General features: G+C 42.4%; 1 protein-coding gene across 1 annotated transcript; it reads right to left on the minus strand.

Annotated features, from left to right (window-relative positions):
• Positions 1-372: 372 nt before the first annotated feature.
• Positions 373-9,915, minus strand: LOC106971911 (protein BRAWNIN). The gene is made up of 4 exons (XM_015068806.3): positions 7,836-9,915; positions 7,392-7,509; positions 1,157-1,297; positions 373-726 (listed from the first exon to the last, which is right to left on the minus strand). Exons 2-3 carry the CDS (start codon positions 7,497-7,499, stop codon positions 1,202-1,204), a joined length of 204 nt encoding a protein of 67 aa, XP_014924292.1. The 5' UTR covers positions 7,500-7,509; positions 7,836-9,915; the 3' UTR covers positions 373-726; positions 1,157-1,201.
• Positions 9,916-12,141: the final 2,226 nt, after the last annotated feature.

Raw genomic sequence — 12,141 nt, forward strand, 5'->3', positions numbered from 1 at the left:
TTCCCTCACAGTTCCGGAGGCCAGAGGTCTTAAACTCCAGGTGTCAGCCAGGCCACGCGCTGAGACTCTGGCTAGAATCCCTCCTTGCTTCTTCCTGGCTTCTGGTGGTGGTCCGCCATCCTTGGTGCTCCTGGGATCGTAGTTGCATCCCTCCGGTCTCTGTTGTCACCTAGCATTCTCCTAGTGTGTCTGTGTTCTCCTCTTCTTGTAAAGACACCAGTCATGTTGGATTAGGACCCACCCTGATGACCCCATCTTATCTTGGTTACATTTGCAAAGACCCTATTTCCAAATAAGGTCACCTTCACAGGTACTGGGGGTTAAGACTTCAACATCTTTTGAAAGAGGACACAATTCACCCAATTACAAAGCTCATTTAAGCTTTTCAGTTATTTTAAAATTTATTTTGTAAGAATGATTACATAGTAACATGGTTTCTCAAATTTGGGGGTAAAGAACTTGCGACAGTCCAAGTGACATCTTTCATAATTTTGTCAAGTACACAATTAAAGAACTTCAAACTTTGGAGCGCCTGGGTGGCTGAGTCACTTAAGCATCTGACTTTTGATTTATGCTCAGGTCATGAGCTCTTGGTTTGGGGAATCGAGTCCTGCATTGGGGTCTGTGCTGACAGCACGGAGCCTTGGGATTCTCTCTCTCCTTCTGCCCCTCGAGGACCCCGATTGCACGATTGCATGTGCACACGTTCTCTCTCTGAAAAATAAATTAAAAAAAAAAAAGAACTTCAAACTTTAAATATTTCAACTTAATTCAGTTTAGTAGCAATTTCCAGTTTTGGAGAAATATTAACTTCATACCATAAGCTTTCAGTGTCAATGGCACTTTTATTATAGTTAATTCAGAATTCCGATTATGCCATGATAGTCAAGCTTATTCAGAGAAATAACCCAGAATTATAAGGGCAGGGAACACTGCAGACATTCTTTCTCACATAATATTCAAGACTAAGTATCTATTCACATTCAAAAAGCTGATGATACATATTTTGGCAGTTTTCAAGAAATAGTGGTCAATCTATAATAAAATCTCAACGCATCAGCTAATACCTGAGCACCTCCTCTTGCAGTTAGCACTGCATTAGGTGTTTAAAGACAAGCAGTTGACTCAACAGACTTTAAAAAGATGTGTTTAATACTTAAAATATTCACGGAGTTCTTGACAGAGTTGTATTTTGAAGTTTCTATTGCTGAGAAACTTGAGGTTCATGTTGTCTCTTTTTCAGTCCCAAGAGCTCCGTTTTGAGTTCTCCAGGCTTTGGTGGAATTTCAGGTATTGTCTATCAAACAAAACAAAAAAACACAGATGCCGGTGCTTTCTTAGACTGTAATTAACTGTGACCTGAAAGGCATCAAAGAACGTAAAAAGTAGAACAAAAAGTCCCTGTGCACTCAGTCATAAATCCTAATTATAAGAACCTGTGTCTTCAGTATTACAGGACTCACAGAGGGAGAGTTTCCATCAACATTAAATGACAGATCACAATTTTAATAAAGCTTTCCACATTTTGAAACTCATTCCCACACCACTTACTCACTCTCCACCATGTGCCTGGCACAGAAAACAGGTATTAGAAATCAACTGATTTATTCAAAAACAGTAAGTGCCTATTATGTGCAAATTATAAAGAGAAAAAAAAAAAACAGAACCGACTTCAAGAAAAGTGGTCAGGAAAAGCTTGACGTGACAGCTTTAGTGACACAGTGAGATATAATTCATATACTATACCATTCACCTGTTTAAAGTATACGATTCCAATTCGGTGGCTTTTGGTATATTCACAAAGGTGTGCATCCCTCACTACAATAAATTCTAGAACTTTTTCATCACTCCAAAAAGAAACCCTGTGCCCATCAGCTGTCACTACTATTTCCGCACAATCCTGCCCCACACCAAGCCACTGCCCTGGGCAACCATTAATCTTTTTGTCTCCACAGATTTGCCTATTCTGGACATTTCACATAAATGGAATCATATAACGTGGTCTTTTGTGAGTAGTTTCTTTCACTTGGCATGTTTTCAAGGTCTGATCCGTGCTGTCAAATATATCTGTACTTCATTTCCTTTGAGGACAGAATAATATTCCATTAAAAGGATAGACCACGTTTTACTTATCCATTCACCAGATGATGGACATTTGGATTGTTCCCACTTTTTTACTCTTATGAATAATACTTCTGTGAACATCTGTCTGTGTGTACAAGTTTTTGTGTGAACGTATGTTTTCATTTCTCTTGGGTATAAACCTAGATGTGGAATTGCTAAGTCCTATGACTCTATGTTGAACTGGGTCAGGAATTGCCAGACTTTTCCAAAGCAGCTGCACCATTTTACATTCCTATCAGCACTGTAAGGGGGTTCCCTTTACTCTACATGCTCACCAACACTTCTCATGAGCAGTCTGGTTTTGTTTTTTTTTTATTAAAAAATTTTTTTTTAACGTTTATTCATTTTAGAGACAGAGAGACAGAGCATGAATGGGGGAAGGTCAGAGAGAGAGACACAATCTGAAACAGGCTCCAGGCCCTGAGCTGTCAGCACAGAGCCCAGTATGGGGCTCGAACTCACAGACTGCGAGATCATGACCCGAGCCGAAGTCGGTCGCCCAACCGACTGAGCCACCCAGGCGCCCCCAGTCTGGTTTTTTTAATTATAGCCATGCTAGTGGCTCTTACCACATGAAGTGGTATCTTACTATGGTTGTCATCTGCATTTCCCTGATGGCTAAAGATGCCGAGCATCTTTCCATGGGCTTATTTTGTCTGAAAAGGTGACTTCCGAACAAAGACATGAAGGAGGGTGAGGAAAGCGGCCATGCAGATATCTAGGAGTGTTTCGGGCAGAAGGAACCACAAATGCAGAGGATCTATGGCAGGAACGTACCTTTACGCACAAGGAAAATCCAGGTGGTCAGCACAGCTGGCATAAAGTATTCGACTAGAAGTTAGGAAGAGACGAGGACAGAGGGGAAAAGTGGGTGCAGAGATGCAAAACCAGTGGAGAGTTCTGAGCAGAGGAGTGACATGACCTGACTCAAGCCAAGCGTAAAAAGAGGACAATGGCTTTTACTGAGGAAAGACTGGAGGGGAGCAGGGGTGGAAGGCAGAAGCCAGACCAGGGAGCTAACACAGTCCCTGAGGTGGGAGGTGACTGACAGTGGCTCGAACTAAGTGGCAGCAAAGGAGGTGGTGAAAAGCAGTGAGATTCTGGATATATTCTTCAGGTAAAGCCAATGGGATTTGAGGTCATGCACAGTATGAGACAGGCGTTAAAGAGGACTGCTAGGTTTGGGCCTGAACAACGAGAACAATGGAGTCACCATCCACTGTGATAGGCAAGACTTCAAGGGCAGGTCTGTTGGAGGAAGGCCAGGAGCTCAGTTTTGAACATGCTCACTGCACATCCAAGTGGAACTGTCCAGAATGATTCAGAGGCATGTCTCTTTCTATCAGCTATCAACTTCCACTGTAAGGTCCTGAGGAAAGGGACCACATCGTAATCTCATTTCTTACAACCCTATGAGGTTATAAAAAGCAGGCAAAAACTGTGCTCCATGAATAAATCATTGCTCAGGACCCTTATAAGCTCATAAGATTATAGAGAAATAAAATCTTTACTCTAATTATTTTATACAAAACTGCAAGATTATTCTGGTATAATTTAAATCACATCAAAAATCTCAATAGCCTTTCAATGCCTGAAGTCCAAACACCGTGATCTGGTTAATTTTACTCTTTGTCTCCTAACAACTAATTAATCCTAACGAAATAAAATAGTTTAGGAAAGAATATGGGGTTTGGGGTTTGGGGTCGGGGTCATAGTCAGAGGAGACGTAGGGACCTAAGAGACGTGCTTCACGGCAAAATTCTCATTTTGAAGTGAAAATGACTTTCCACAAAAATCAGTGATGAGAACTGGAATAAAAGCTAGAGTAACTTGTCTGACAATTTCCTATCTTAAACTAGTCCTAGGATGTTGACATTCTAATCCCTTTAATACAAGCAAAGAATATAGTTTGTTTCCTGTTCATTAAACTGTGAAAAAGAATTAATTTAGAAGGGCTCTTTTTTCCCCCAGGTCACAAAAGGAAATTATATGGGGGCCCCTGGGTGGCTCAGTCAGCTGAGTGTCCGACTCTTGATTTTGGCTCAGGTAATGATCCCAGGGTTGTGGGATCGAGCCCAGTATCCAGCTCCACACTGATCATGGAGCTTGCCTGGGATTCTTCCTCTCTCTCTCTCTCTCTCTCTCTCCCTCTCTCCCTCCCTCTCATTCCCACTGCTCCTCTCCCCCGCTCACACATGCTTTCTCTCTCTAAAATAAAAAAACCAAAAAAAAAGGACAAAAAGGAAATTATATGAAATCACAAAGCCCTACAAAATATAATATACTATACTGTATATCTGAAACTAATATAACACTGCATGTTAACTGGAATTAAAAGAAAAACCTTAAAAAATAATGAAGTACAGTAACAGCAGGTTTCAAATTTCTACAAAGTATATACAACCACCCACTTACACACACAGGCACACATGTGGAGTAATTTCAGTTGCCAATACATTACAAAACTAAAATGACAATTCAACTTTTATTAAAAGAAAGCACTTTTCTTTACAAAATATGTAATATATATAATATAGAGTTTTATATATTATATATTTATATATATACATAGTATATAACTTTTAAAAGACTAAAAAGTTTACTGACATCAAAATTTAACAATGTTGGGGCGCCTGGGTGGCTCAGTTGGTTGAGCATCCAACTTCCGCTCAGGTCATGATCTCGCAGTTCATGGGTTCGAGCCCTGCGTCGGGCTCTGTGCTGATAGCTCAGAGCCTGGAGCCTGCTTAGGATTCTGTGTCTCCCTCTCTCTGCCCCTTCCCTACTCATGCTCGCTCGCTCTCTCTCTCTCTCTCAAAAAATGAATAAACGTTAAAAAAAATTTCTTTTTTAATTAAAAAAAAACAATGTCAGCAGAGGTTCTAAATAGCAGTTTGTGTGTATATGGTTGTGTCTGGAGACAACCAAAAATGAACACTTTAACATGAGTCCTGAGACTGCATTTTTTTGACCACCCATTGTTTTGATAAAAAATAGATTATAAATTAAGGAAAACAGAACCAGTAAAAGTAATGCAAAAGTAAATGAAACTGCAAAGAAAAGCTCAAGCAAAAGCACACTTTGTATCCCAGGACAGAGTGTCCGCCTTGCATCCTTGCCTCCATTCCTATTCTGAGGAGCTGAGCTGCACAACTCGAAAAAGCATCCTTGATGCTGCTCGCTTAAGACAGTACTGAGCACCCGCTCTAGGCAGCCATCAAGGTGTCTTCTGCTCTGGGCTCCACCCAGACCTTCCAGCTGTAAAGACTGAAAGACCCCTACAAAGGCCAGAGGTTATTACAACAGTGAGTCATTGCCAGAACAGCACCAACAGACGCAGGTAAAGAACACAAATCCTTTAAATGTTAGTAAAGCATCCAGCATCCTACACATAGCTGGCCAGCCCTAGCCGTTGTCAAGTCCCTAGAGAGGTACCCTACTGCTGATGTCATCACCCAATCAGGATGAAGTGGCCTGAGACGCTTCAGTATGGTCCTTCTACAGATTCTGGTTTCATGCTGCCTCTTCTCAAGGTCTGAGCAGCAACCTTGCATACTCCCACTTATAACGAGAAGAGTGAATCAAAGGGCAATTTTTTGGTCAATTCCCCAGGGTCAAATAACAGGCAATCCTTCCTCTGTGATGCCTGCCTCATGTCAATTCCTCATGAATTAATGACTCAATTGCATTTCTGTGGAAGGTTCTTACACCTTTTGGTCTCCACTAAGTATCCTTGATGCATCCCCAGAACTCAAAGGAGAAGTCTATGGTGGTAAGAAAGAGCTACGTCAGCATTGTTTGTACAAAAACTAGGTACCACCAAAATGTCACTAGGGGATTGATTAAATAATATATGGAACAACCATATAAGGAAATGCTATTCTATGGTCAGAAAGAAAAAAGGCTATTGATATAAACATGTGTCTATTCATATAGATTTTAACCGAAACAAGCAAGTTACAGAGAATTGTGTATATGAATGCCTGTTTACATATAAACTCTGTGTGTGTGCTTATTTCAACAACAGTAAAAGTCTGCAAGTAGACACTAATCAAAAAATGGTAGACATGTGGGGAGCAGACTGGGGAAAGGGGGTTTTAGTAAATGGGAAGGAGGGATTTGCACATTCTCATCTACCTGCCTGAATTCAAGCTGAATGTTGTACGTGGGTGTTATACTACTTTATTAACAGGATCCAAAAAGAGAAACACTAAACAGAAAGCTTGGGCTTCAAATCCTCAGTAAGCTATGTGATCTTGGGAAATCATGTTCACTCTTCTGAACCTGTTTCCTCCTCTGAAAACAAGAATACCTCCAAAACCGTCGTTGTCAATTCACTAAAACTAGAAACACAAACGGTTGGTTCTCTGTGTTACCTGTCCAGAGTCCGGGCAGAAATGACCGTTCCCTATGCGGTGCTCCAAACCACTCTATTCACACCTGTAGCATAATACCTAGCACACATTTGTCATTCTTTCGCTGTGCTTCCTTGCCTCCACCTCCACCAGACCAGAAGTCTTCAAAAGCACCTGTAATTCCCAGTTCTAACTCAATGAAGGCTTATTAAAATTAATGTAAGTTTCTCCCTCTTTTGAATGCCTATATTCCCTCATTCTTCAATCATCAATATTTATTGAACATTTACTACATTCTAAGCTCTTTCCTAGGTGACTGAGATACAAGGGTGAACGACGCAGGTCCAGTCCCTTCATGGAGGTTACATTCTGGTGGAGGAAACAAAGAACAAGTCAATAGACAAAGGAATAAAATACTTGCAGACTGTGACAAGTCCTTTCTGGAAACAAAGAACAGAGACATAATAGCACAGAAGCAATCCTTTAGGAGCTGTCCAAAGGACCTTCATTGCTGGAGGAGATATTTGAGCAGAGACCTGACGTTTTGAAGTAGGAAACCAACCCCAAGATCTGGGAGGAAAGCATTCCGGGATGAGAAAAAGCATGGCCTCGAGATGGCGACAGGCTTTATGAGTTTGAGAAACCGCAAAGAAGCCAGTGTGGCTGCAACAGTGGGAACAAGAGGTAAATGGCAGATTAAGGCCAGTGGTAGGCACGTGACAGGCTGACCCCTGTAAGGCCTTGTTAAGACACAAGAACGGGTCATGCATTGCTCTTAATGCAAGGGAATGCCATCATAAGGCTTCAGGTCCAAAGCAGAGGTGCTTCTAATTTCGTTTTAAGATGGTCTGCGTTGCTGGGAGGAGAATGGAGTGGTCCAGGAGCCAGGACCACAGCCCCTCCTGCACTCACCAGGTCCGGCAGGTAGTACCTGTGCACCACTTCGGCCCCGGCGCACATGGCCAGGAGGCTGGCGGTGAACATTTTCAAGTAGGTGGCCCAGGACACGCCCGCGGGCATGGTCGGTGGGCTAGACGGGGAGGAAAGGCGGAAGGTGTTAGAACGCTCCCAGCTCAAGACGAAACAGGCCACCGCGTTCTCTCCCACCCCGCGCCCCGTGTCCCCAGTTACGAAACGAGCGCGCTGAGGGTCCGAACGACCCCTCCACGCCCGAGAGCAGCCTCCCAGGGGCTCTTAGTGTGGGGGCTGGGCCTTTGGAACTTAAAGGCAGATCTTGCACATCAAGCGGAAGGCCGACACCTGGTGGCTTCCCCGCGACCCTATCAACCCTAACAGAAGGGAAACTGCACACCGCACTCCCTACTGGCCCTAACGGCGCGCCCGGGGAGACCTTACCGCGAAGCGCCCTACTTTCCGCAGACTGTCCCACCACGGCCGGAAATGCGCCGGGGTAGTAGCCGACAGCCAGCGGGCGGAACCAAAAGTACAGGGCCTGGGAGCCGCATCGGACCAGAAAGTTGGGGGCGCGGGCACGTGACCAGGCAGAGTTGGGACTCTGGGCCGGAGCCGTTGCCTATTCTTTGTCTTTTTTTTTTTTTTTCTGTTTTCTCTTCTCTTCTCTTTCCTTTTCTTTTCTTCCTTTCCCTTCCTTTTTCTTTTCTTTCAACTTAATTCGGGCTCATGACCCTCCCTACAGTAAGATCTGCCGTATAGTCGGCTGTCGAATTTCGGGCTCGGAGCTGGCAGGATTATTGTCCCCGGTTTGTCCTTTCACACGCCCAAGAAAGTTGCTTGCGTTTACCACCTTTTTAGGAGGGGGTGGAGGTTGGCATGCTGACCAGGACGTGCTCAGATGAGGTCACCCTCTAGTGAGTGAAGTTAAAAGCTCTCTCTGTTCTTGTGCCCGGCGTCCTTTGACCTGAAGCAAAGGCACACTCACACTGTTTCCTTAGGCTGCGGTGCTACTGGAAAAAAAGAAAACTGAAGTCGACATAGTTTAATCTGTTCATATTTAGATTGTGCTATGACTATGAATTGATTTTTGTTGAGAAAAAGGTAACTCAAGACTATATTCTGAAGGCTTTTGGTTGTATATATAACATGAATCATGATACACTCAGCTTTTAAACACTTATGGAGGTATATTTGACATAAACCACGTATTTTAAATATGCAAATTGTGAGGTCTGGCATTTGTACACCTGTGTGACCATTACCACAATCAAAATAATTAACATATCCATCACACGCAAAGTTTCTCCGTGCCTCTAATTCCTCCCACAGTCTCCTCTGGATCAACCACTGATCTGCTTCCTGTCACAACAGATAAATGCATTTTCTAGAATGCTGTGTAAATGGAATCCTGACATACGGTCTTGGTCTAGCTTATTTCATGCAGCACCATTATTTTGAGATTCATCCACATTGCTGCATGTATCATCACTAGTTCACTTCGTTTTACTGCTGAGTATAATTCTACCACAATTGGTTTATCCATTCACCTTTGGTGGACATTTTGGTTGTTTCCAGTTTGGGGCTTATAGGAATAAAGCTTTTATGAACAGTAAAATATATCAGAAAGACTAATATACAGGCCTGTGAACACATGCTCCATTTCTGTTGAATACTTTCGTAGTAGAATGGCTGCAGCATATAGCAGGTAGGAGTATAGTCAACTTTTTAAGAAATTGTCAAGCTGTTTTCCAAAGTAGGTATCCAGTTTCACACTCTCACCAGCCGTGTTGACAGCTCCAGTTCTTCTCCATCCTCTTCCAACACCTGCTCTGGTTAACCTTTTTAATTTTTAGGGACTCTAATAAGTTGGTAATGGTGTCTCATGACTAATGATGCTAAGAATCCTGTTGTATGCTTATATTTTCTTTGGTGACATATCTGTTCAAATCTTTTATCCCTTTTTTATTGTGTTTGGTTTTTTATTATGAGTTTAGTCATCTTTATTATGGATATAAATCTTGTATCAGATAGATTTGACCTGTAAATATTTTCTCCCCGTCTATAGCTTGTCTTTACTTTTCCTTAATAATCTTTTGAAGAGCAGAAGCTTCTGACTTTAATGAAGTCCAATTTTCAATTTTCTCTTTTATGGATCATGCTTCTTGTGTGCACAGGGCAAACACCCAGGAGACTGGCCCTGCCTACCAGCAGCAGCAATGATTTCCTATCCAGGAGCCTAGCTTCTTACTTCTTGAGCTCACCACTCAGAAACCTTCACTTCGCCTTAATTTCTGCAATATTCTCCCCTAATTCATTCACTTAAAAGTACATAGGGGCTACACATTTATTCATGTTACTTAGTTAACATGGGTTTCATGTTAGAAAGGAACTCTCAGGTTAACTGATTTAAATAGATGCCTCAGAAAACGACAAGTAATTTTTGTTTATTTGGGATCTTGCTCTGTATCTCACATTCCTGTCTCTGAGAAGTGAAAGCTACATCAGATTTCAAACATTAATCAAATTCCTGACATACCTGTTGAAAATGGCGGATACTGATTAAATTCCATATTAAAGGTCAGAGGTTATTTTCTAAAAACAGTGCAGAAAATAAGTTAACTTCTATTAGGATAATTACACTCTTTCTAAAAAAATTTTTTTAAAGTATACATTCTGGAGGCGCCTGGGTGGCTCAGTTGGTTGAGCGTACAACTTCAGCTCGGGTCACGATCTCACAGTCTATGAGTTTGAGCCCCGCGTCGGGCTCTGTGCGGACAGCTTGGAGCCCGGAGCCTGCTTCGGACTCTGTGTCTCCTTCTCTCTCTGCCCCTCCCCCACTTGTGCTCTGTCTCTATAAAAAAATAAGTAAAATGTTTAAAAATTTTAAATTATACATTCTTATAAACTAAGAAAGTATATACTTTAAAAATTCTTGAGATAGAACATGTAATAAGAAGTTTCAGGACAAGATCTTTAAGGCAAGATAAATACCGGCTTAGCACTGCTAAAACTGATTTGGGGGGCACCTGGGTGGCTCAGTCCGTTGAGCGTCCGACTTCGGCTCAGGTTACGACCTCCTGGTTCATGAGTTCTAGCCCCACATTGGGGGCCAACTTGGCTTTAACTCACAACACTGAGATCATGACCTGGGCTGAAGTCAAAAGTTGAACGCTTAACCAACTGAGCAACCCAAGTTCCTCTATCTTTTGAGTTTTCTGCCATGAATCCAAAATCATTTTATGCAGTGCCCAATTCCCATTCATATTGTAGTCTATCAGTAACAAGTCCTATGTATGTGTATCTTGTGTCTCTCCTCTTAGAAGGACACCAGTCATTAGATTTAGGGCCCACCTTAATCCAGTATGACTTTATCTTGACTTGATTACATCTGCTAAATAAGCCCACATTCACAGATACCAAGCACACAAATGTGAGGGAGACAGTATTCAATTCAGCACAAGCTCCTATCACCTACTCAAAAACTTAAATACATAAGTGAAAGTTTAAACATTAACTGGAAAAAAATGTTCAAAGGCTCATAAATTTTAAGAAGAAGAAAAGTCAGGGGCGCCTGGGTGGCTCAGCTGGTTAGGTGGCCGACTTCAGCTCAGATCATGATTTCGTGGTCCGGGAGTTCGAGCCCTGCGTCGGGCTCTGTGCTGACAGCTCAGAGCCTGGAGCCTGTTTCGGATTCTGTGTCTCCCTCTCTCTGACCCTCCCCTATTCATGCTCTGTCTCTCCCTGTCTCAAAAATAAATAAAACGTTTAAAAAAAAAAGTCAACTCTTTTGAAGCCTAGAAAATCTTGTATTCTCCCCTAAAATGAATGTTCGTTAAAGCCCCCTGACACACAGATTTTTTTCTAAATCATTTGCTTGGAACATGTAGCGATTCCCCCAGGGCAACACCACCAATACCCCATTTTACAAAATAAAGCTTAAGTATTAAAGAGCTGTAATAAAAGGCTGAGTAGATACAACAGAGTGTGTGAACCACAGGTCTCCTCGTTTGCTCCCTCTCACTTGGTAGAATAAACTCCATTATAATGGCTTTTCAAGCTTTTTTTTGATTGTGATTCACAGTAAGAAATACATTTATAGGATCATGGTATGTATGTATGTTTCTATGTGTAAACAAAATACTTACGTTTATTATAAACCCTTTAACACTTGTTATTCTGTTGCATTTCTCCTAATGCTTAATTAGTCTCAGGACCCACTTGAAAATCTGCAGTTTGGAAAACCCTCCCCCATAGTAAACCCTGTTGACAGTAAGATGCAACTGACTGACAGAACAACAGCTAAGAAGGAAGCAAGTTTACCAGGTTCCTCACAGGGAGAGGAGGCATTGGGAGGAAGGTGGAAACAAAGTGAAGCAATTGGCTCTTCTTTTGCTGTTGTCCCATCATACAAGGTTTCTTTGAAGTAGAGACGTATTTGAGAAAGATTGGAGAAGGACCTTTCTCCTAGGCTTCCACAAACTCTGGTGGGCAAGGCTCACAAGCACAAGTTTGTCTTCCAGATTCAGAGGGTTAGAGAAAGACAGGACAGGAACCACTTTGTTGCAGTTGCTTCACCATTTCCTGGTTTGATGTCCTGCTCCCCAGCATCTCTACCAGGAAACTCTTCCTTTTGCAAGGCAGAACTGAGCAGAGGCCCCTGGTCTGCGGAGGTCATGACTGGAGCTGGCAGACCGAGGACGCACAGCACTCCACAGAAACTCTACATGAGTGAAACGTTGAGTAAAGG

This window comes from Acinonyx jubatus, chromosome B4 (genome assembly GCF_027475565.1).
Source record: "Acinonyx jubatus isolate Ajub_Pintada_27869175 chromosome B4, VMU_Ajub_asm_v1.0, whole genome shotgun sequence".
In the NCBI taxonomy this organism is placed as follows: domain Eukaryota; kingdom Metazoa; phylum Chordata; class Mammalia; order Carnivora; family Felidae; genus Acinonyx; species Acinonyx jubatus.

Excerpts from the sequence above, each read along its gene's own strand:
- LOC106971911 (XM_015068806.3), bottom strand. The coding sequence starts at position 7,499 with ATGCCCGCGGGCGTGTCCTGGGCCACCTACTTGAAAATGTTCACCGCC. Across the intron at positions 1,298-7,391 it reads GGTACTACCTGCCGGACCTG|ACAATACCTGAAATTCCACC; the intron begins GTGAGTGCAGGA and ends TTTGTTTGATAG.